This window comes from Oxyura jamaicensis, chromosome 7 (assembly GCF_011077185.1).
Source record: "Oxyura jamaicensis isolate SHBP4307 breed ruddy duck chromosome 7, BPBGC_Ojam_1.0, whole genome shotgun sequence".
NCBI classification, from domain to species: Eukaryota; Metazoa; Chordata; class Aves; order Anseriformes; family Anatidae; genus Oxyura; species Oxyura jamaicensis.
In genome coordinates, this window is record NC_048899.1 from 12653888 (window position 1) to 12679173 (window position 25286).

Below are 25286 nucleotides of genomic sequence, written 5' to 3' on the forward strand. Positions count from 1 at the left end.
TTTACAGACCAGAGGCTTTCATGGCTAAGACAGACTTTTTCCTGCTGAAATATCTAGGCAAAAGCTGTCTTGAACCTCCCATAATTGTGATTTGTTCTGTCAGCTGGTGACAAAGCTTTATTGGTGAATAAAATGTAAACTGTTTAAAATCACAGTATATATTTTTTTAAGCTAAAGATTGCAGCAATTGAACCCTTATGATTCTAATTCCAAGTCTCTTGCTCTGAATTAAGAACATTTTGCAGTTTTGCGTAGGCAGAATTAACAAGTATTGGAAGCCATTTTCCTTCAACCGTGAGAGCTAAACATTAAAACATTTAGCAAAATGACCTTTCTGCTTCAATTTCAGAGCCTAAGTAGACAGCAAGATTCAGACCCCTGCCTCAAACAGCAAATCAAATCACTAATGTCAACAACAGTTAGCACTATAAGCCAACGCTAAAGACCGCATGCACATCTCTCGTTTTCAAACTGGTTGCAAACATAAGCACTTCCAAAGAACAGTTCATTATAATCCTGTGTTGTGTTAAGTACCCTGCAGTGCTGTAATGCTTACAGAAAGGAAATTTGTTGCTCTAATAATGAAGGGAAAGAGTTTGTGTGTTCTGAAAGCATAAATAAGGCAGAAAAAATGTCCCTAGAAATACACATTACGCTACTTGTATGTGTATGTAAATAAGAAACATTCCATTGAATTTGAGGAAAATGAAATATCAGAAAAATACTACTGAACACTATGGTGCCCTTATGTGCTTTTCAGTGGACAATGACAATTTGGTAATTAAATTAATAAAAGTAATAAAATTTTTTTTTATCCAATTATAACTTAAGACAATTTTGTGTTCAGTCTAAGTAAAGTCGCACTGATTCTTTTGCAAATAAATGTCAGAAGGCAGAAATAAATTACATTAATTTCCCAACCACCTATTTTCTATTTCTCTCTACAAACATCTTTTTGATGAGAAAAGACTGTTGTTAAACCCCTCTTTGTATGTACTTAACCAAGAAACCTCTGGTGTTGTGATAAGAAGTATTACGTGGCTGGTTAAGCTTATCTTGTTAGCTGGAATAAACTATGCTGATTAGTTACATGAACCTAATAAAAATTTAATTTCCCATTCTGAATTTCAAATTCCAATTTCTTCTCACCATCTGAAGGATACTACAACAATAAAATTAATAAAATGTACAAATTCTATTCAGTCTTGATTTGAATTTCATTTAGTTTCACTTGATATATTGGAATATTACATTAAAAAATCTAGTTCACAAACTGAACACAAAAGCAGGTAAAGTTCCAACAATCACTACACCAGGTACAAGAAGCTACGGTTAACCTAGAGCAACCGGGTTAAGATCAGGGATACTGACAATTAAGTCGGATTCAGAATGTGCCAGAATGAGAAACCCTGCTAGTTTAGAAACCTTATCAAGTTAAACACATTCATGAGGTTATAAGATCCTTGCTGAAGCTGAAGTAGAAAGACTGAAACACAGAAGACGTGAGCTAAAACAATGTCCTACAAGGTTTTAATCAAGAGATGCATCATCTAAATAGTTGCTGCCTTTATCTGCTCTCTCATAAATATGAATGCACAGGACTTTTTCTTCTCAACCAAGGGATTCGCAAATCACTTCATACAATTGTAAGAATTACAGGCATGTAATGTAACTGACTTTAGAGAGCTGAGGCAGCATTTAAAGACCTATTTAAGCATATAGGCATAGCAGATGCTTAGGAAAGAGCATCCAAACAGATTAAGTATACAGCAATATTTTACAGTAATGCAAGTGTGCTTGCTGCCAGCAACTCCCAGACCATTGACTTTGAGGCACAAGTTGCATCTATATTTAAAGACCTTTGATATGTTTATCCTCCCACCATTTGTCCAAACTCTTCCTGAAACTAGTTAAACAATCTTGTGGCAAAGAGTTCCACAGCTTATTTACATGCTTAATTACCAGCTTTAGTTTTCAGTGTTTAAGCCAGTTCCATTTGATGCCTTCAGCCTTTGTACTGAAAGAGGCAATGAAAAAAACACCTATCCCTATCTTTTCCTTGGATCACTCTTTCTTGCAGACCTTTATCTTACTTTTTGTCTCCCTTCCAGGCTGAAGATCCTCAGTTTAATCATTCATTATCTGAAAGCCGTTTCATACCTTTGTCTAAGCATTTTATTGCCTTTTTTTTTTTTTTTGGTCCTCTGACTTCCTACATTTCTATATCCCCTCTGAGGAGAGGGACAAGAATTATAAAATGCTTAAAACACAAACGCACCAAACACCAATACAGTGGCACCAAGGTCTTTTCTTTTTAGTTTTCAACTCCTTTCCTAATAATACTTAGGATTCTACTTGCTTCTCACAGTATGACAAAACACTACTTTTTTGAAAAAACTCCAACTTTCATCTCTTGAGGCAGCAGCTAGTTCAGAGTCCATCACTACATACATCAAGTTTTTCCCTTTCCTATGTACTTTTATTTTCTTACTTCTGAATTCCAACTGCTGTTTTACTGCAGTGACGCACGGTCCTCTAAAACTTTGTGCAATTGGTCCTCTAAACAACAGTGCTGCACAAGTAAACAGCATTCAGAGGACATACTTAAAACAGGATGTTCTTTAAGTGCTATCAAAATATGTGGTTCCTTACACTGAGTTCCCTAAGAAAACAAATTGTGTTTAGAAGTAATTCCTAAAATGAGCAACTTGACACACATTAAACCTCGTTGCTCCCTAGCTGCCCCTCTTTGTTCAATCATCATCCGCAAAGTTCAGGCACTTTCTATGGAGAGTACTTTATTGTCTCAGGTGTTACAACAGTAATGATGAGCATCATCATCTGATTCTCTCAGACTGGGGATAGAGCAGAAGGCAGTAATGTACCCTATTATATCTTAAAAAAAAAAAAAAAATCAATTGAAAGTTTGGATGAAGTGAACAATGGCAAAATCCATCCTTCTCACAATTCTCCCCAGCACTTTCCTCTACTAAAATTTAATCCCCCACTCTATCTTTTTCCAAAACTTCAATAAAACACCAAACATGTTTTGAAAGCTGAATTCTGTGCCTCCCTTTTGCTGGTCAGGGGGGATAGAGCTAAAAGGGTAGAGGTTGGGGAAAGGAAGGAGAAAATTTGGAACATTACCACCGCATACTTTTAGAGCCACGATCACTACTGTAGTATTGGTATATTGGTGTTATTATCTCAAACAGATAATTTTTAGAAGCTCTCCTGCATCTGTTCCATAACTGCATATAAAAGGAATGTGTAATTCTTGAACATTTATGAGTGTAGGAAAGTATTCAAATTCTCCCAACAAATACTGAAATGCAAAGGTGCCTGGATTTAGGAATACGCTCCAGTAGACCAGATATGGAAACTTGTCTTTTTAAGAAATATATTATGAATAGTATAAATTGCAATACATTTCTTAACTGAAAATAAAGCAAAATGGTCTCTCTAAAAAGAGAATTTTTAGGATGACTTTTTAAAAATATTTTTTATAAGAGATGATTCTTTAAAGAGATATTTTAAGATGACTAATCAGTACATGAAAATCTTAGTTACTATAACTGTTATTACCTTTGTTTTCTAAGCTGCATATCTTCCATCACCCCTTGGATGTGGTCCACATTTTCTTTGTTTTCGATAGTCACATCTTTTCCATAGGCCCAGGATGCCTGATTAGATATCTGATCAAGAAGACTTTGACCTTTTTCACGCAAGCCTTGCAGGCCTAAGTCTAAAGAAAAAAAAAAAAAAAAAAATTAACTTTCACATTTGTTATTTTTTCCCCAAGTCAAGAGAAGAAATGAAATAGAAACTCTGAAAAGTGAAATGGACATTACTACATCTATTTCTCTACCCTTTCCAACTTCCAAGTTTGCACAAGTATTCTTCCAGATGAACAAAGAGCTAAGTCTTTGCTATTTTATGATCTAGCAGATAAAAAGAAAAGGAATAAAAGCTGACAGTGAGTGTTAAATTTTCAGCATACAAAAAGCTAATTAACATACTTCATCCACACAGTTACACAATACCCATAATGTTCATCACTGCTAGGCAGTTGTAACCTAAACGTTCCACCATGTCAGGAGTTAATATTTTATAATGCATCTGATATGGTTGATACATTTTTCAATACTGAAATATGCTAACAGTTACAATCTGCTGTCGCATTTATTATTTGGTAGGTCTACTATTCATTCTCCTAAAGGAGTATCTGTTTTATGCATAAGACACTGTTAAAGTCTAACCATAACTATTTCTACCATATGCAATTTTGCTTTACAATTCTTCTTCCACATAAGCTTGACAGTGTAACAATCTTAAGTGTTGCATTTATTAACATACACATTCCAAAACACTGCAAAATACTTGTTAGAAACAAACATTCTAAAACCGAGTGGAAAAAAATCTTAGTCATTAAAGGTCAGTTCTTGGAACAAAACGAGAAAACAATTTAAGCACTATATTCTTGAGGTATTAAGAACAATTAGTGGGAAAAAGTCTGTTAACAGATGAATGCATAGTAATGGCATATAACCAATAGATAAAATACAAGTAAAACATTTAAAAGACAACTCCAGAACACTTCCCCAGACTAGATAGCACCAGCAAGTCAAAGGTAGTTAGGTGGAACTTTACACGGCTATAAGTCTGAAGAGACAGACACTCCTTTCTTTGTCTGCTGTCCTTTTTGAAAGGGATGTGGGGGGCAAGGACACTTTTTTGCTGTAATTCATTCATCAGAATGTATCCGTCTGAAATGCAGAAATATTATGCTTACCAACACTCTTCAATTTCTCTTCCAGTAGTTTTAAAGTTTGTTGAATTGATGCTCCATCTGCTGGTGCTACATCTACACACAACATTCCTAGTAAGCCATCTAATTGCTGAGACAACTAAAACAAAAAACAAATATCGGTGTTTAAAAAGAAGTTTTGGGATTGAGATGCTTGGGTCTGCAATCTGCTTCCTAATTGTTTGGGAGTCTGACATTTCAGAAGTGTCTTTTCGCATCTTTAGGAAATCAATTCAAGGTGAGAAATAAATTTCCCACCTGCTTATAAAATTCCAAAAGCATATACCCCTAGATGGGGGAAAAAAAGCCAAGATTCTTTAAACAACTATAGAAAAGGAATAAATATCAATTTTTAAAAGAAACTATGAAGAGTATATCCAATAGTCTTTAAAATAAGAATATATCATCGTGGTACAGGTAACACACATGACTCTAATAAAAAAGCAAGAGCAAAACTATATTTTTTTTAATTACTAGCCATTCTGTTTCAAATGCTATTGAAATGTAAGATATATCACAATGAACTTTTCTCCCAAAAATGGGAAATTGATCTTCCCAGTCTTTCAATCAGTAAATGAAGTCTTAGGGCATCTTCCAAGTGACGTTCTATGTCTTCCCTCCTTAAATCTTTTCCAATGTACTGAAAGCTTACACTACTACACTAATAACACATTGACAAGTGAGCCTGTGAAAAGTTAGGAAGAACAACTTACATCTTGGGCAACACTGTGAAATTCAAGTGCTGCTTGTAATAGATTCTGCCTGAATTCCAGCTGACTGGCCTGCCGGTAACACACATCACTCAGCTGTTGCTGTAATGCTTTTAATTCCACGAGGTCCTCCTCATCCCCTGCATTTAGAAGAGCTGCAATCTGCTGATTAAGCTCAACATAAACAGCAAACCACTCCTACAGACACAAAAAAATACTATTAAAATAACACCAAACATTTTTCTCTTCATATGGCATGCATCTAACTGCAGATGAATAAATAATCACATTTTAAAATAATTTTATTAAAGCTTACACTATAATTATGAAATCTCACAGGAGAGGAGAACTTTCATAGTTTTAAATCAACTCAAAAGGTGCTTAGCACATTTTATATAATGCATGTACAGCAACATAAAAAATGGTTTAGAAAGATGGGAAAATTACAAACCATAAGCAGCATAGTTACTAGCTCCCAGCACAAACTCCCACTCAAACTACTTTACTGAACCAACAGAAGAAATCCACCATTTTTAAACAAACTTCTAATACTTACATGTCTATAGTGCTATATTGAATAAAGCAATTTTTGACAAGTGGTAAGCCATTCCAAAGGGTGTTCAAAAGACTATATAGATGTTACTTTCAGTGACACAATTGAAACCAGCAGTAATTTTCCTAAACCTTTAGGAAAAAACTACTGCTGTTCACAAAGTGAAAGTAATCATCATCTTCTAAATACAATGGCTTTCCGTATATAGAAACTTCCAGATGACCCTTCTTCCTTATTTAAGGAAAGCTTTATACTACTCAATTCAAAATGTGTAGACTTCATTTTCAAGTGCTTTGATTACTGAATGCATACAAAGGAGTTAATGTTGTCACGGTGGTATATTTGCAAAAGAAAGTACTTCAAATATTTAACAATTCCAGGAGATTTAAAAATTATTTGATACGTCAAGATCACATTCACATCTTGCATTATTTAGATGCCCAAAAAATAAAACATTTGCCCGACAGCTTTTATTTTAGCCTGCAGTAAAATGACATTCAAATGCCCTATGCATTTCTAACAACATTGAACAGCACCATCTATTGGCCTAAAATATCTGAATGAATTAGTATTCTTGTCAATCTCCAGTGAGGGTGTTTGTCTTTTTTTTTTTTTTTTTTTTTAAAGTTATGCCTTCAGCTTTTGCTTCATTTATTTACAAAGCATGTAAAATATAGAATATAAATATTCATGGTTTTGTGTGTTTTTTTTTTTTTTCTTTTTACCCAAAGCTTTCTCTACCATCTGCTCACAGGAAGAAAGAATATAAGAAGATGCAATAAGGAAAAAAAAAGTCACAAAAAAGTTAAATTAGCAATCAACCAAAATTTTAAGAGCAGAAGAAATCTTTCATCTACCCCAAAAGAGCCAGCTAGAAGGACATATTATGGAAAAATCTTCTATCATCACACTTGTGCTACAGATACAGATACACAAGCTCATTAAACTCAGTTTACACAACATAACTCTTGTTGTTACCTTTAGATATTGAACATTCAAATCAAGCTTACCAAGCATGACAAATCAAATATAATATGGCAAGTCAAACAAAAAATCTAGATCAACAATTTATTTTCATCATTAAAGAAAGTAAAATTGTTGTAGTAATTGATTTTCAGCAAGCTATCAGTGCAATTAAGAGACTGGCAAACCATACAATATGGTTTATAATATAATATCTAATTAATAATTATATAATATTTATAATATAATTACCAATAAAATATGTATTTCTTATATTTTCCACTGGGGACATATAAAAGATGTTAATGACACCTCAACTATGCAAAAAAAAAAAAAAAAGACCAAGACTCACTCAAAAATAACAGCTCAAGTATACTGCCCATCAATAAAACAGGCAGGAAATGGGTATACCCCCAAACAAAACAAACAAATACCCTTTTTTTTTTCCCACTTTCAAAACTGAAGCAGAAAAGGCTACTTTGTTAACAAATCTAAACAAGATAAATCTTGTTTGCATCTTTGGAATTGTCTTTAAAATACAAGCAATATCCTAATAATTACCATTGGTATAAAAATTGAAAATAACTTTTCTGTTTCCACAAAATCCTGCCAGAACCAGAGAACCCGGAAATGTTTGGCATTTTCTGTGCCTTACAGCAATGAGCAAGCTATAGGTCATATTGCAAACTTCACTGGGATTTTACTGACTTCAAAGACTGTACTTAGCCACAGCTAAAGCATAGCTCTCTATGCTACAGACAGTGAGAACAAAGTCTATTCTAACTTGTTTTCTCTTGTTAGTCTGAAGTGCTAGTATGATTAAAAGGTTTTCCTAATTATTTTTGTCAATAAAGAATGCAGTGGATTTTTTTTTTTATTAGGATTCTAAGTATAAGATGGTTTAAACTCCAGAAGATACTGTTTTTCAACATAGAACATTACTCAAAGAGCTTAAAGCAATGGAAACACAAAGGAGATGACATCACTTGACCAAAACAGACAAATACCTACAATGCACGCTTCTACATCTGAGCAACAAAAGCATAGTAAAGATGTAGCCAACAGAAGCAATGTAGTCTACGGCACAGTTTCTCAGATTATAGCATGTTTTTTTTTATTTCTTCTCAAAAATAAAAATACTTTATTCCCTTTTTTTTTTTTTTTTTTTTTTTTTTTTTGCCACAGCTGTAAAGGGAACTTCGGAAAAGTGGGCTTAGTTTTCAGTGTCTACATTCAAAAAGTCAGACAAGAGGAAACCTGCTGTGGGCAACTGGCCTTTTGAGAACACTGAATATTCACATCTTGGTTATAATAGTAATAATAAATTATCATTATTAATAATAAATGGAAAAAAAATACTGAAACCTTAGGCAGTCTTGAAACTTAGAAGCAAAGGCATTCAGTAAACCTACAAAACAGTCTCTTAAATATTTCATGATGAGCAAAAGGTATATTTTAAATCTCGATCAATGAAAGCATTAAGCCAGTTTCAGCTTCCGGTAAATGTAGTTTAATAAAGAAAAATATTAACTTATTCACCCAAGAAGTATAGGATTTCTCAGCCCTTGCCTGCCCAACCAGAAGCAGGGAGAAAAAAAAAAACACTCCACCTGTTCTACATGAAACATTAAAAAAATGCTCTACCATAATAAAACAAACAAAAAAAATCATAAATAGTAATCATTATTTTGTAGCACTGGAAAACAAATAACATCTACATGCAGTAAACATAAGTTCCTAAATTGCTTAGGTAGTAAACTGTAAGATCATTCACTATCCAAAATTTCTAGGTACTCTAACCAAAAAACATTATGTTACTGCAAGCACTTAGAATTGTTTTGCTACTTGAAAAGGACAATGAAGTCTCACACTGTGCTGACTCTCAATCTCTTCATGCTTCTGTTGCAATGCTTGTGAAGCTCTAATTGAGTCACCTATTCCCCACTGGGTCCTTAGCTGTTCTGATCCAGGTCCTTCAAGCCAATTAACCACCTGTAAATAAGATAAAAATGACAAAGAACAAAACAGCAGATCAATTACATGAAAACTGGTATAAAAATAATTCTAACATAAGCAGAAATATATATATATATATATATATATATATATATATATAAACTATGGAAGTCATCTTGTTAAATCCATTCATATCTTCAAAAGCAATATGTAGAAGTTACTTTTCATTAACCTTAGCCTGACAGCTCCATAAAAGCAGGTGGCAGCTAGCAAAGATTGGTGTCACTTCATATCTGTCAGTAACAAGTTAAAACACAATTTTCTTGATAAGGACACTTAAACATGATTTTTTTAAAACTAAATTACAATGCACAGCTGTATTCAACCTCACACCTGAGAGTTTTCTCCCAATTTTGTTGAATATCTTAACATGCAAGTACATGATATTTATTCCAAAATTAGAATTTACACCTTTAGTATTTTAGATGTTTATTTTGTTCATCTTGCTCCATTCAAACTACATAAGCCTCTTACAGAGTTTTAATGGCATCATTTTATTGGATCTGCCCTGGCAGAACTCTACAGGGTCCTGATGATAGAGTTTTGGATTATGACATGAGATTTTATTATTATTACAACTATTCTCATTTTTGCTAATATTATTTAAATTAAAGCAGAGCATCTCAAATTTATACACATCTGAATTACCAAATTATACCTTAAGGGAAAATAAAGCTTTAAATTTCTAGAAAGTAGACAGCCATAATGAAACCTAAAGAAAGTCTCTTACTACCAAGTCCTGAAGTAAGGAAATCTATGAATACCCCCATATTTTGAACTTTAATGAAAGAGCAGTGGAAGCCAGCTTCTTCTTTGGTTAGGCTTTGGAATGGGTTGCCCAGGGAGGTGGTGGAGTTACCGTCCCTGGGGGTGTTTAAGCAAAGGTTGGATATGGCACTTAGGGACATGGTTTAGTGGGTAATGTTGGAAAAAGGAGGATGGTTGGACCAGATGACCTTGGAGGTCTTTTCCAACTTCAATGATTCCATGATTCTATGATTTTTTACTGCATCTTTTGTTTAAACAAAGACAACAGAACAGATCCAAAATTTTTCAGGAAAAATACAGTAACAGTGCAACACCGTAAACTATAAAGAGCAATGAAACACCCAGGAGACAACTGGACAATTTTTCTAGTGCTGCTAGGCTGTTTTGTAACAGTAAGCAAGAAGAGCCATCATCCTTACCAAAGGTAACTCAATTCACTCCATGTTTAGTCATTATGTCTGTAGTTTCCCCCCCAGCCTCCTTCTTACAAGCAGCACCATTTCAGAACACACAATGTTTGTTCCAAAAGCATCCTGGGGTTTCCCTACTTTTATTGCTTCTAGTAACCCTCAGTTGTCAGAGGGAACCCTACTGTTCTTGATTTTTTTTTTTCTTTTTCAAGATTAACCTTGTGTTGTGCTCACCATCTCTGCTGTGCCTTGTTAAATATAGTAGGAACCTGAACTGGAGGCACCTAGATGGCTTACTGTAACTTCAGTATGGCAAAGGCAGCTCACATACGGAAACCATGGTTTGGGTTCACACCTGCAACATGTTCAAGACCACTGCTTAGCAGTCTCCACTTTGACCAAGGCCACCACTTCATTTCAAACTACTGCTTAGCAGAGCACGTGAACATCCTTGTGTGACAAATATTTGATCTGAGAAGAGTCACCGAGGGAGCTGGAGTAAGGCAATGTTATTTTTGTAAAATATATACTTTTAATTGTTGACTAGATATGCAATTGTAATGAAAATAACAGGAAATCAAAACAAAAAAATAGCAGCACAGCGAGTAACTTTTCTCTGTACACACTTGTTCCAACTGAAAATACTGCATGTTATACCGTAAGTTGTTTGTTTTGACAAAATAAATTCCACTTCAGTTTACCTCCAACAGTCCATCATTACCTTCTTTACTTTTCTCTATCAGATCAATTTTTTTCCCCACAAGCCAAAAAGAAACTACATCAGTTTATAGATTTAGTAATTTTTGTTTGTATAGCATTTAGAGAGCTTTAAAATGCACTTTACAAAAAACAGATTAATTCAGTAAAATATTAAAGCACATTCTTGCTGTGTACTGAGACTCAGTTCACTTACTATGCAGCATCCGCAGTGTAGACAGAGCAAAGAAAAGACTATTTCTAATAAAAATATTGCAGAATGAGGCTGATGCCGCAGTAAACAAGTTATTTAAATGCATTAACAATGGCAGTTGGCCAAGCTAGTTATAAATTTCTTTTTTCAATCAGCACATCTTGTTCAGACACTGTAACTTTACCACAGGGAATAAAATTCTCATCACCCCATTATATACCCTGTCATACTAATATGTTCTATACAGTACTGTACTGTACTGGTGAACCCTTTGCATATTTTTTTTTTTTATTTCCAACTCAAAATACTAGAAGATTACGTTTTTTTTATTTATTTTTATTATGATCTGAATGACTACACAAGTGAAAAAGATTCCTCTCACTAGATTAATATTTTTACTCCTAGAAATAATAACAAGATTGATTAGTTTTTATCTTCCCATACCTGGAACACTGAAGTGTGAGTACTTGATTTGCACTCGCCGTGCTATAGAAATGTCACTGTGTAAAGGTTAAAAGCAATATCCATTCAATTGTCTGCATAGTCAAGCTTCGCAGAAGCTTAAAAACATATAAATCTAATTTCAAGTAATGAACACTTGAGAAATAATCAAAGAAATTGAATTAATTTATCTCTACTGAGACTATGCTGATAAGATATTGAAAATGACAATTACAAGCCTGTTTCCAAAGGACCAGATCAATTCATTATGACCTTTAACACACAATTGATTAGGAAGATTTCTGTTCATTCTGGTCAGAGTAACCTCAAAATACAGAGTGTTAAAATCACTTTAACTTAGTTAAACCATCAAGCATTAGACAAATAAAGGAATAAATGATGGCTTACCTTCAGTAACAGGACCTTTCAGTAACAGACAACGTGTCAGGGAAGTTTTCCAACTCTCAAGCAAAACTACAGTCAACTGTGTCTCATTTGTCAACGTTCTTTCTTTTGCTAACATGTCAGGTTTCTACCCTCTAACAACGTAAGAGTACGTTGTCACAGTAGACAACAAAGGGACAACGTGAAGGTTCATCAACGTGGGGGTGAAAGCAGGTTGAGCTGAGCTCTGCATTCTTATCAGCCCCATGTATCAGAGGAATCTTTAGAAAGTCCCTCCTAGTAGCCAAAACATAAAGCATCCAGTCAAACTAGCAGGCTACAGTTTCAGGAGTGAAAGGAATCATGAAGAATAGCAAGAAGCTCCTCATCTGATTTTTAGTTTTGCAGAGAACACAGTCTGAGATTTGAGATCAAGCCTTCTTCCCCACCTCATTCAAAAACAACTTCATCCTTACCTGCATTACCTTCTGCTGAATTTCCTCTAGTTGAGTTCTCTTGCTACGTTGTCTACAAACTTCCTGGTAGCGGGTATATTGCTCTCGGAGGGAGTCTAGTAGCTTCATGACCTGTGGCTGAGCAAGTAGTTCATCATCCATTGGAGACCATGATACTCCTCCATCTGAACCATTAAATCGACGCTGTTGTAGCTCAGATAGCAACTCATGGCCTTTAAAGGAATGGATAATGGTATGGTTAATTTGGGTACAAAACAAGCACACAAATGATGAGTCAGCAAATGTATTTTTAGGCCACCCGGCAGTACATTTCCATAGCTAATCTTTCATAAATTGTGTACATTTAATGATGTAATTTTATTAACATGCAGAGCACAAGGCAGTCTGTGGGGCTATATCAGTCATAAAACAGGGCAGAAACGTGGTATATTTAAGACATATAACAGAGATACCATGAATTTAACATTCACTAACAATAATATAAGAAACACTTGCAAAGCACAATGCTGAGTCAGAAACAACTGCAAGTATTCTGGTTTACTTCAAAATATCGTGTAGCACCCAAAGTATTTCTCTCATACAATTTGTATTCTTAGAATAAATGAACAATCTAAAAGCACTAACAAATTAAACATATCACTTCTGTTAGCTGACAAGATTTTATAACATGCACATAAGTTTCTATGAAAGCACGTAGCTGAATCCAAAGTATTTTGATTAAAAATATTTTCTCACTGTCCTCACGTTTTAATTTGTGCTTTTAAACACCATGTTATGGTACAGAATCCCAGCAGTGCAAAGACTGTCATGAAAATAGCATGGTTGGGTGTTTAGTCTTCCAATTAAACTGTTCAAAGAATGTAAGTTATTGTTAAGTTGTGATAAAGTTTTCTGCATATAAATACTATACTACTAGTCAACTCAGATAACCTATTTGTACTCCCAAAAGCTCGATGAACAAGTTATCAAATAAAACAGTGTTTGGTCAGTAAAGTGTTGGCATACAAGTAAAAATCTGCCAAACCTTCATCAGACGTTCAGGTCTTAAAATGGTAACATGCCAGTTCACCAAAACAAGCAAACAAACAAAAGACACCGGAATAGTAATTACAGTACCTCGAGAAAAATGCAGAAAAATAGACTCTAAATTCAACCAGTATCATCTAGACAATCAAAATGCCAAAGGCTTTGCAGATTGTAGAAAGCAACTATAAATTACTCTGCATTTCTTATTGTGAGATGAACGTATCTTAAGAATTCAAATACATTTTGCCATGCTATGGAAGTAAACATCCTTTATTCCATCTTACAAAACTCTGTAAGACACAGATAGCTGCAGGGCAAGCAGTATAAGGTTTTTCTAAGTCAGCTATACTAGGATAACTTTGATTTTTACTGTATTTTTTCAGCACTAAATGGCATTTTCAAGATAAAAACTTTTTTTTTTTCCAAAAAAAAAAAAAAAACTAGATGCTTATCAAACTAAGAACTACAGTTTTTATTTTGATTTGGAGCCTGTGAAAGCAAAACCTTAGAACATCACCCCAACAAATTTTACCATTTTTCCTTCTTTTCATTTGGTTTGTTCATATTTGCATTTATGAGACAGAAAATTACTCAGGGAAAAAAAACGATTATTCTCTAACTTTCAATATAGTGGAGCTAACAACAAAAAAAAAAAAGTAAAGTTATCTGTGGGGAACTCCCATGACTTGATGAAAGTTATTAAATTTTAAAAGCTCCAACCATTTTTTACGCAATATTTAAGAAAACAGACAATGCTTCCAAAATTCTGTGGGAGCCACCTATTCAACAAATTGAAATGTTTTGTCCAAACATCTTACCATTAGAGGAGGATATATAATTAGACTAAAATCAGTGTCTACAGACACTTTGTATTTTAAAAGCTTTAAAGACTACAGAAAGGAACTATGATGTCACCTTTTAACTCAAACAATATTCTTCCGCATCTAAATAAGCTAAAACTTTGCACAGAGTGCATGCAGAGCCAGCAGTTCTCTGTAGCATATATTACATGACTCACACATCACGCTGTAGGAGGCTATAAGGATTCTGAGCACTCCTCAGACTCTGATCACCATCTTAACATGGTTCATTACTTAATACTCTACAAAGGCACACATCTTTAATCAAATTTCTACTCCAAATCAACAGTGCCACTGTGCTTTATGGTGAATAAGAAATCCACCTGAAAAAAACATTTTGTTCAAAGAAAATTAATTGTTTAAGGTTCAAGGGAGATTCCAAGCAGTGAAGAGTCAGAAGACTATGTTTCACTTTTACAGTCAACTCAGAACAAGGCTGATGCAAATTATCTGAATTGATAAGGAAAATGCTATTTGCGTTGTAGCCATTTGGTAGCTACTGAGATTAATTCATTACATAAGGCAAACATATTAGATTCGTCTAGAAGCAATGTATTCTCAAATTAAACCTATTAATTTATGGTAACACTGTGAAGATGGTATCAGCACTACTAAAATCTATTTTAAACAGACAAGTATCATTTGGAATTCCTCCATGTATTTGCTAAGATTTCTTTTTTAACCTAAAGATTAGGTTAATTGATAAGTTTATTACATTGAGATGTTTGTTAAGAGAGTTACCGTGCCCTCTGCGCTTTCATGCGGGGCATGAAAATGAATAATGAACTTGATTAACCAACATGATCATTTTTCAACTTACCGGTCTGCAGTACCGTCTCAGGATCAACTGATGGAAGGAAATTCAAATCTACTGATCTTGAATAAAGTAATAAACACGTTATTAATCGTTTATTTCTAATACAGTAGCACTACAAGGCTTCTAACCAACACCGGAGCTACTACAAAGCATTAAGAGACTGTGTGTTACTTTCCTCCACACCTCTCCTTCCTTCACACCCCAAAGAACTAATATATTACATACTACACAATTGGTAAAGAATAGATCAAGTGACAAGCAGCTGCATTCATAGTTTACAGAACTGCATAACAGTGGCAGCGGCTTTGTTCTTAAATGTGGCCAGCCAGCAGGGATAACTGAACAAGATCATAGCCCCACCGGCTTGTGCATGGTTTGTTATAAGACACTTCCAACAAAGTATAAAACCAAAATACAAATATCATGCATCCCAGCCTAATACCTTAACCAAATAGGCTCTTTGTGAATCTATAGAAAGAGCTATGATTTATCGAAGTCATAGGAAATAACCAAAAACATCAGCTTGCCTTTGACATTGTTTAGATACGTATCTTAACACCCTCATTAAAAAAATCTTATAGCCCTTTAGTTTCTTTTGGAGCCTATTTACATCTGGTACACAACTACATATTAGAAAGCAAAGTACTGGGAGTAAATCCCTCTCCCCCATCTGGATTCTAAGTATCAGTAAAAACAACCAGTCATAAAACTCTCACTTTTTGTACTCATTTTCATCAAACCAGAAATGCAGCTACATGCAATCAATAGCTAAGCGAGCATGCATACATCACAAATTTTGTAGTCTGTATTTTTGAAAATTTCCTTACATATTTTGTATGACATTTAAGATATTATTGCATTTTCAATATCATTTTGAATTCCAATGAAATTTTATATCAAAAACATTAATTTCAAGAAGCTAACCACACACCTCTCTTTTTCTTGAGTTCCTTTATCACTTCCATTGTTAATTAGAGCAAGCTCATCTAGTAAGGATGTTGATTCTTTTGTGAATTTTTCAAATACCTAAATAAAACATGTTTTACATTTAGAAAAACAATTTTAAGTGACAGTATTTGAAGGCATCACTACAAATTTATCCGCTAGTTCTGATAATATACTTCAACTCTCATATTATTGCCCAACATTCAGATGGCACAGTAAAAACAGCAGAAAATAAAAAGGGTTGTTCGTGGAACACTAAGGAGCACTAAGATTCCTTAGGGAAATAAGAAATAGAACACTGAATATAACGAAGAAGAGCTGAATTCTGAAACACTGACAAATCTTTAGATTTTTGCAAAACCTTTAAAGCATTATGGACATATATATTCTACCATTTCATTTAAGCCTCGATCTTTAAGTAAATCTTAAGAATAATGCTGAATGAATATGTTACAAAAACATCCGACAGCTCGCTTGAACAGATTAAAATAACCAACTTTGTGAAGATGACAGTTTTTCATTGCTACAAATAAGAGCTATAGTGTAATAAATAACATATAAAAGGAGTAGTTATACATTAAAAATACTCCTAATCAGTTTCTTCAAATGTAGGAGTGTGTATAGATAGCAGGGCCTGTTTAGTCAGACATTGAGTACTGCTCACATGACTCCTCTAGAACAAAGTTTTAACCGAACCAGACACGATCTGGTACCAGAATTATGTGATTCACATAGGCAGTAACTTTCAGGTCTTTCTCATGTTCATAATTTATTAATTCATGGTCTAGAGCTGAAGTTTCCTTAACTGATGTAGGAATGGTTAAATTTCAGGAAAAAACAAGAAGGACGAGGTAGACAGCTCTTAAAACCTAATTTATAAAAGAGTGGTTTACAAAACAAAAATCCACAGAACTAAAAGGTATAAAGAAGTCCCAGCTACAGTGGAAATACTGTGCTTATCAACTCTGTGAACATAAGTAGCAGAATCCAGATTTGTATATACCAGACAAAAATGAAAGACGACAAAGGTATCGAATATCCCTTTCCCTCCCTCTGCCCTAACATGTGCCCAGACTCTCTTGGTTTCAGGAAGAGCAGAAACAAGGTGCCTTGCCCTAGTCTACACACACATACTGCTCCTCATGAAAGTCCAATAGAAAAAAGCTGTAGACTGTCCTTCTGCCCTTGGGTCTGAACACTTTTATCTCAATTTGCTAAGATCCAGATGGGTAAAAAAGTATAGCCCTCAGATTTTTTCAGGGGAAGTTCTGTTATGAGAGTGGCTGCATTGTACTTTTGAAGGTTCTGGGGAGTTGGAAAGCACTGTGGAGAATTTGTGTCCAGAATCCCACCTATAGATCCTAGAGGGGGATACACATTTGAAGAACACATTGCACACGAGAACAGTTTCTTTCAAGATTAAATGTTGTATTGAAGATTCAATCAACTGGAAAACAAGTACCAGTGGAGAATTGATTAGAAACGTTCTGCAGCACTATGTGCACCTACAGTCACTGTAGCAATTTGTGTATATTAATGATTTAGGGAAGTATTTGCTCCTAGACATTTACTGCATTCCTGTATCCACAGCACTTACAGAGATTTCAGTGTTGGGCAGCTTAAAGACAGGCTCTCAGTCCACAGGAACTGAGGCATAAGAAAACTTTAAAACACCTGCAGAGTCCAAGTATTTCCTCCTTGCTTGGGATTTCTCCTATGAGTAGGCAAGTTTCCCTTTGCAGCCACTGTACCATACATTCAGGCTCTTCTAAAGTGATGGTCTAAGAGAGCTTCAGTAAAGAACAAGCTAGTTCAATAAATTGATTAAATTAGCTTAATCACCCCTTGAGTAAAATCCAGTGTAATTATGTATATTCATCCATTTGAACTGCAATACTATGCATAGGAAAAAATCTATACACTTAACACTCCCTACACATTAAAATTCATAGATCAAGAACAAGACATGTGAAAGAAAGAGAACACTAACCAGCCTCTTATTCAACCAATCCATGTGATCATAGGTGAGAGTTCCTCCAAAATCTTCTGTTAGTTGGCATGGTTCAATATACCGAGTCAGTTTGTTTGCAGATACTAGAATAACCTGCAACAATGGAAGAAATTTTAGGTACAGGTGTAGGCAGTATTTATACTTAAGTACTTGACAAGTTGTGCTAAGTGTCCAGAGATACTGAACAGAACTTCTCTGTGATTCACAAGAAGGGACCCTCTTACTGCTAAACACTTACATCAATTATGACTGGTTGCAGTTAACTGGGACCTAAGCCCGGCATGTAGTTTTGATATGCAGCCTACATCTCATGCATAATCCTTTAACAGAATCACCTGTACCACCTTGTCTATGTACAGCAGGAGAAATAAACATGGTTCCTGGCTGTTTTCTTTGTGGTAACTGATGCTTCTTAAGCCATACTTCACATGATCTATTTTTAGTGAACTTAGTAGCAGGATATCACGCTGCAAAGTACTTAGAATTGTTTGCACTATTCTCTTGCAGTAAAAGTGTTTGCAGTACACTCTTGCAGTCCTTTATGCCACACAAGTTAAGCACCCCTATTTACTGTGCAAATGTGCTGAACATATTTATAGTTTAAGTAGTTTTTACATTCTGTTTCTACGCCTCTCAGTTAAAAAAAGAAAATTAATTTACTCATTCAGGACATTAAAGAAGTAAAACAAATGTAAATAAGGTAGCTGGTTCATACCACTGAAATACCACTTCTAAAAAAAAAAAAAAAAAAAGAAAACTGCCTCAATAAAAGGATGGACTGCACTGAGACTGCTTATGTCTGAGTTTTTATTGAAATACTTTAAGGGAGGGGTAAGACCAGGGGATACACTTTACAAACTTGTTCCATGGAGACATTAAAAAAATATATTTTTTAGCAAATCAAAACCTTCATGTAACAAATATTAGCAACATGAGATAAAAATCTTTCTCCCCACCCACACCCACAAGTAAGATTTGATTAAAACACAAATTTCACTTGCATCTTATTAGCAAAATCTTGAAGATGACAAAATTTCCAATAGTAAGCCTTGTTGTAACTTATGATGTTGCTCCAAAATACATTTATTCTCTACAGTTCAAAAACTTTGAGCTAATGGAGTTATTAACTTATCTCAACAACTGCACTAAGCCTGTTTGAAAACTTCAAAAAAAAGGAAAGGAATCATTTGAAATTTTGATGAAGTGGAAGGGAGGTTCCTCAACAGAATCTAGCTCTTGTACTGAATTAGATTAGTGACAGTGTTAACGTTAACTCCCTCCATTTGCTTTACATTAGTAACTTTCTCTGAATTCCTGTTTTAGTTAGCTACCACGGATCTCAACTTGAACACTGGATGAGAGGCAAGGAAAAAAAAAGGTTGAAAACTGGAAGGTGTGATGTTGTAGAACAGGTAAGACCCTTCTGAAAGACACACTAATATAAAATTGTCTCAGACTGTCTCTAGTTATTCTAGATAATTCTACTGTAAGGCCAGCACTTACAGCATACCAACTGTTGCTGTCAGATCCCTAAAACTGTTTCAAAATCTGAGCTCAGTAATTGTCTTTGGTCTTCTGTGAGAATTAATGGCAGATCACCACATTCTGCCATTTTTTTCTTTATGAATTAGCATTCTATCCTCTTTGCATCTGAATTTCACAATTTAACATAAAGAACACAAAGAAAAATCTTCATTAATTTCTTTCCTCTGTGAAGACTGCCATTCTCTGTGATGGCTTCCCATTGCTATCTCTATTGCCAGCTCTGAATACTGGTTAAGACACAGGTATAAACGAAGATAATTTACAGTTATAAAAATAGAAGTATCCCACTGTTTGCTTGTAACTGGACTGATTTTTCTTTTCCAAAGTGATCTTATTATGGTGGCTTTAGAATTTTTTTTCTATCTCAAGCAAAAGCCTTTGGACAGCAGACTATAATGTGAACAGCTTAAATCTCCTAAGGGAAAAATGAATAGGTCTGTACAGATGGTAAGACAGGGTCTTTCAAAGACTGGGAAAAGTACTACCTATTGAATCCATAAGTCTTTGTTTCCCTTCCCAATCAGCCCACCCCTTCTGACAAAGTGACAGCTAGTAAGGTGACTGGTAACAGGTTTCAAACGTGTCCCGTTTGGTACTGATCAGAGCTTGTCACCATCTGTACTCACTTCTTTTTATAACCTAGAAGAGTGGTAACACCTCTCATCATTGTTCTACTCTAATCGACAATATTGGCCTGCCAAAACATTGTTAAAGTCTCTTCAGAAATAATACAGACAATTGTTTGGGGAAAAGTACAAGTGCTGTATTTTTATTCCTCTGGACACTACAGTTATTTTTATCTAGTAGCATGATTTTGATTGATGCAACAGTGCCATTAACACTAATCTCTAATAATGCAAGAGCTCTGAATACTGTTTGTACAAAGGTGACCTCTCCCTCTACGTCACTTCTATTTTTTTCCCGTTTTCATCAATTTTCTGCAACCAGATGGAGGCAGATGTCAAAATCAGCAAAGGAAATTACTGAATATTCAATAGGACATGCAAAAGGATCCCCCCAAATGATAAAAACATCCATGTAAGCTTCCTTTGGGGAATAAAAATTCTCCTTTATACAAAAGTCATTTACGGAGTCAAAACCAAAAACTACTGGAAGACAAGCTGGTGTAAAATTTCAGTTACAAGCTACTTGTAACTGAAGCATATGACACCACAACAGCTATGCTACTGAATCTAAAACGAAACGGCAACATTCCAAAAAACAAACATATTCCTCGATAATACAGTATTTAAACTAATGTGATCCAAATATATGATATTCTGAATGGATTAAGTATCTGTATTGATCTTTGTAGCTCCATATCAATGAATAGTACTTTCCAGTTCTGGGATACATTAAGAAAATTATTTAAACAAATTGAATAATAATATTCTATACCTATCATCAGGGCAAAAAAAATTATACTGAGGAATAGATATAGAAGCACTGTAAGGGGATTAACTCCTTGTTTTACTCTCAGGATTAAAAAAGTTCTTAAAAAATAGATTTAGTTTAAAAGAATAGTTGGTGTCATCCCTTAAAAAAATATCTTATTCCTAAAAGACATTTATATAAAACCGTAAATCTAAAAACACACTGAATTTCACAGAGGACAGCCATAGCTGTTTGATGTTATGTGAAAGGGACAGAAATGCAACAGCCAGAACACATATGCACAGAATTTTAAATATGTATGGTAACATTTCTCTGTTCCAATTTGTTATATTACAAGGTAGCTGACTACAAATGTAGCTTCTCTAAAAGTATATGAAGTTACTTTCTCAAGAGGAACAGAATACCATTGTCTCAACTACAAATTTTAATAAATTCACATCAAAATATCTAATACTTTTTAAGTTTAATTACTAGAACATAATCTATCATTCTTAAAATGTATGATTTCATTTTAAAATGGCATTATTAATGAATGCAAAAAGCTGATCATTGCTATCTGGCCACAGGTTGGTAATTTTGGACATATTCCATTCAAACAGGACTAATTAGAGGGATTTTTGTCCATATCCCAAAAATTCTGCCAGGAAACACTGAGAAGACTGGAAAGCTCATCCCCTGTCACAGCCTGTTTGATTATCACCGAACATTGATAATGTCCTATGCTCTTAGGAGTTGGACTTGATGATCCTTGTGAATCTATTCCAACCCAGGATATTCTAGGACACTGTGATTCACCATTAGAATCATTTTTCTTAGTGGATGGATTCTTGATGATCTATTATGCCAACAGCTTACATATCCAAACAGCTTTGGAAAACACAGAGGAATCTTCTACGAACAAGGCAGAGATTATGAGCATAACTTTGCACTTCAGCCCGTGGAAAAATCTAAAGCAAAGAATTCCTAATTTCATTTTTCAAAATATGCTGAAGGCAGCCTTTCTGTAAAAAGCAGTAATGTGTTTCTTTTTGTTTGTTTCTTTGAAAAGCAAATATGAATCCTACTTGTTTTCCAAACAATCTGATTCATCTTTGCCCCCTCACCCCCATGTTAGCTGTGCTCATTCCTCAGCAAATTCAGCTCCTGCAGAAAAATGAAATAAGGATTCAACTATCCTCCTGGTGATTTTTCAAGAATAACTATGGCACTTTAAACAGACTAAACATAACTACCCACCTACCAGGTCTGACAGTGATTCATTGCCACAATTTTAAAGAAAAAGACCTCTCCTCTTTAGAACAAAAATCCTACTGTTTCATGATAAACATTGTTTGAAACGCTATTTGATTAAGCATTAAGGTAGAGAAATACAAGCTAAATATTTATCTGGCCAGTATCATACAGAAAATCTGGAATACTAGAAACCCAATAGCAGAAAGCAGAACCTAGATACCCACCAGAATGTCAGCTCCACTCCCAACAACCTTCACTTTCCAACAGTTGTGCCTAATTATTGCCCTTCTGGGCTCTTGATAACAATACATTACCTTTTTTGCATCCTAGAGAAAAGACTAATAGGCACACAAAACCTGATATTTTTCAACATACCTTTCTTTAGAACTGAATTCAGAAAGTGACCTAAACACAGGTTTATGTACTCTAGCTCCACAGGCACAATTCTCTGATTTGGCACAGGCTTTTAAAGCATAGGACTCATCAGCTCCAGATTAAATTTTTTTAAAAAAAGAAAAAGATACATGCAGAGGAAGAAAGATGCATTTAAATAAACAACATTTTGATTATTTAAGAAATGTATAACTGCTATATCCACTTTGGTAAAGTCCAAAAAAAAAAAGTTTGAAAACTATGAATTCTGGTGCCTCAGCATTAAAACAATAAACTTCTTAGTACAGATGGTTGCTTCAGTTGCTTTCTTAATGCTCATCTTGGATGTGCTACAAACAATTGACTAGCATATAAGAGGTGGACATCACCTACTCATCTCTTTTTGCTCTGGTAATCTTGCTTGTGATGAAACAAGCTATGACTGAGCTGCTACATGCTGAATTTCAAGACAGAAACCTTGACTACACCACCTTGCCAGTCCCCTCAAGGGATTTAGGTGAAGGTAACAGACATCTGTGAAACCCAGGAGAACGCAACTGTACCTTAAGTCACAATATTATCACGGTTGGAACCACTTCCAGCCTTTAACTTCAGGCACTAAATTACCTTTATTACCTTATTACCTTTGTTAACAAACACCTAGTTGTCCGAAACACAGACAGGGCTTTCAGGGGTTCTTTGCATTGCTCTATCGTATTTGGGCTACTTTTCAAAGGAAAGTGTCTTTAAGGAACTACTTGAAAATATGATCTTATTCTGTAAGATAAACATCCTGAAGACAAAGATGTAGGATTTCCTTACTTATAAGGCTCTAAAGCACATTACAAGAATGAAAATGAAGTAATGCAATGAAAAAAAAGAAAAAATAAAGGGATGGCCATTTGACTGAAAATTGGAACCCATGCCATCTGTTCCACTCCTTCACACCACTTTGACATGCAGGAATTGTTTCTAAAAAAAGAAACAAAGCCACTTATTCTGCATAAAGTCTGATAAAAGACTTTAGAGAACAAAAATCATACGAATTAACAGTTTTATCTGGATGATAGTCTCTTTCCTAATATAGGACTATATTTCTTATTAGTTACATAACCTATAGCTGCCGACTTCCAACTCTTATTTTCCCTGAACTAACTTTTCTACAGGAGTATTCAAGAATGTTATAATCTTACCATATGAGAGAACTTACCAGTGTAAGAGAAGGTTGCAAAAAATCTTTTATTTTCAACCTCTTTCACAAAAAAAAAAAAAAAAAGATGCTTTCTTAGTGCCTTGTACCAAAAAAGCAAAAAAGCAGGCATTTTAGTATTTGGCAAACACAGCAAACCTGTCGTAGTTCAAACGAGATTAGCTTCAAAAACAGTTGGAAAGATTGATGATATGGGTAATTTTCTAAAAATAGGGAAAACTGAAGTTTCCATTAACTTCCCAAAAGATAAAAAAAATGGAACTGATAACATAGTGTGTAATCTCTTGTACACACTCTGCCTCATGAGGTAATACTATCAGCTTATTTTTGGTAAGCTGAAAAACCCTGTAACCTTTGTTGCTAATATCAGAAAAAAAATTAAAGGTGAGAGAGGTATTCAGCGGCAATAAGATGTTCTGCAAAATAGTAACTACTGATTTGGCGATGCTATACAACAATGCATCTCTACAATTTATTACAAAAGTCGAGAACAAATTTCACACTAAACACTGCAGCAATTTCTTGGTCAAAACATCAGACAAGCGTATCATACAGTTTTATCGTCTTGCTGAGGAAAGGATTTCTAATTTGAAATTACTACATTTAATATACTTTTCAAGTAGAAAAACAGAAAAAAAAAAAGTGGTTTATTAAGGATATACGCTGAGCATCTAAAATAAAACTATTTTAAGATGACATTCATTTGCATCCAATTATTCTAGTATTCCAAAAATAGCATTTCTGACTGAAGAAGACAAAACTCTACATACCTCAAAGCCAAGTCTATCTTTCTCTTTCCAAAAACAGAAGTGTGTAACCTTCTTATCCCAAAATTCATCTGGCTTTACTACACAAACAAGTGATACTTCAGCTGGAACAACATTCTGTAAAACAAATTGGGATGAGAGGGGGAAGAAACTAGTAAAACATTCAAGATTTAGCTTTCTTGTTCCACAGAACTGAATTCCATTTAAGTGTCACCATCTATTCAAAAAATTACATTTGCAGACAGAAATTAAACAAATTTTTCTACATCTATGTCCCAGTGTTGGCTCCATCATACTTAATATTAGATTGCATTAAACTGCATAGCAAAAAAAGTGTCAGAACTGCAAAGAAAATCTAATGTCTTTACTCCCAGTCCTGAAGTCTAACCACTAGTCCATGCTGTACTAATACAGAAAAATATGAATGATTGGCTTCACTAAAATTGCAGTACAAAGGCAGTAGTCCACATTCTCTACTCTGTTTCAGTGTGCTGTATCTTGCATTTTCTTTGACCACTGAGACCAGAAAATAACCTATAAATAATATGTTATTATGAACTTCTCTAGCTGGGAATTAGCACTTTTTCCCCCCTCTCTATTTTGTATAGCATCCAGGATATAATTTGACTGAAACTATTATATGCAACAAAATCAACTACTACACTCA

At 34.6% G+C, this 25286-nt stretch overlaps 1 protein-coding gene and 1 long non-coding RNA gene across 5 annotated transcripts in view; one reads left to right on the top strand and one right to left on the bottom strand.

Moving 5' to 3' along the window:
- Positions 1-25286, bottom strand: part of SESTD1 (SEC14 and spectrin domain containing 1) — a 60683-nt gene that overhangs the window by 6931 nt on the left and 28466 nt on the right. For 3 of the 4 annotated variants that reach the window (XM_035331035.1, XM_035331036.1, XM_035331037.1), the window contains exons 5-13: positions 24623-24736; positions 18077-18190; positions 16073-16167; positions 15145-15200; positions 12439-12650; positions 8903-9025; positions 5521-5715; positions 4793-4907; positions 3586-3745 (exon numbers count right to left, since the gene is read on the bottom strand). In XM_035331035.1, the coding sequence (XP_035186926.1) occupies positions 3586-3745; positions 4793-4907; positions 5521-5715; positions 8903-9025; positions 12439-12650; positions 15145-15200; positions 16073-16167; positions 18077-18190; positions 24623-24736 (1184 nt within the window). The remainder of the gene's footprint in view (positions 1-3585; positions 3746-4792; positions 4908-5520; positions 5716-8902; positions 9026-12438; positions 12651-15144; positions 15201-16072; positions 16168-18076; positions 18191-24622; positions 24737-25286) is intronic. The other variant, XM_035331038.1, reaches the window with a different exon arrangement.
- Positions 86-25094, top strand: LOC118169625. Its single transcript, XR_004752202.1, has 3 exons — positions 86-213; positions 20889-20901; positions 25083-25094. It is a non-coding gene; the product is annotated as an uncharacterized LOC118169625 (long non-coding RNA).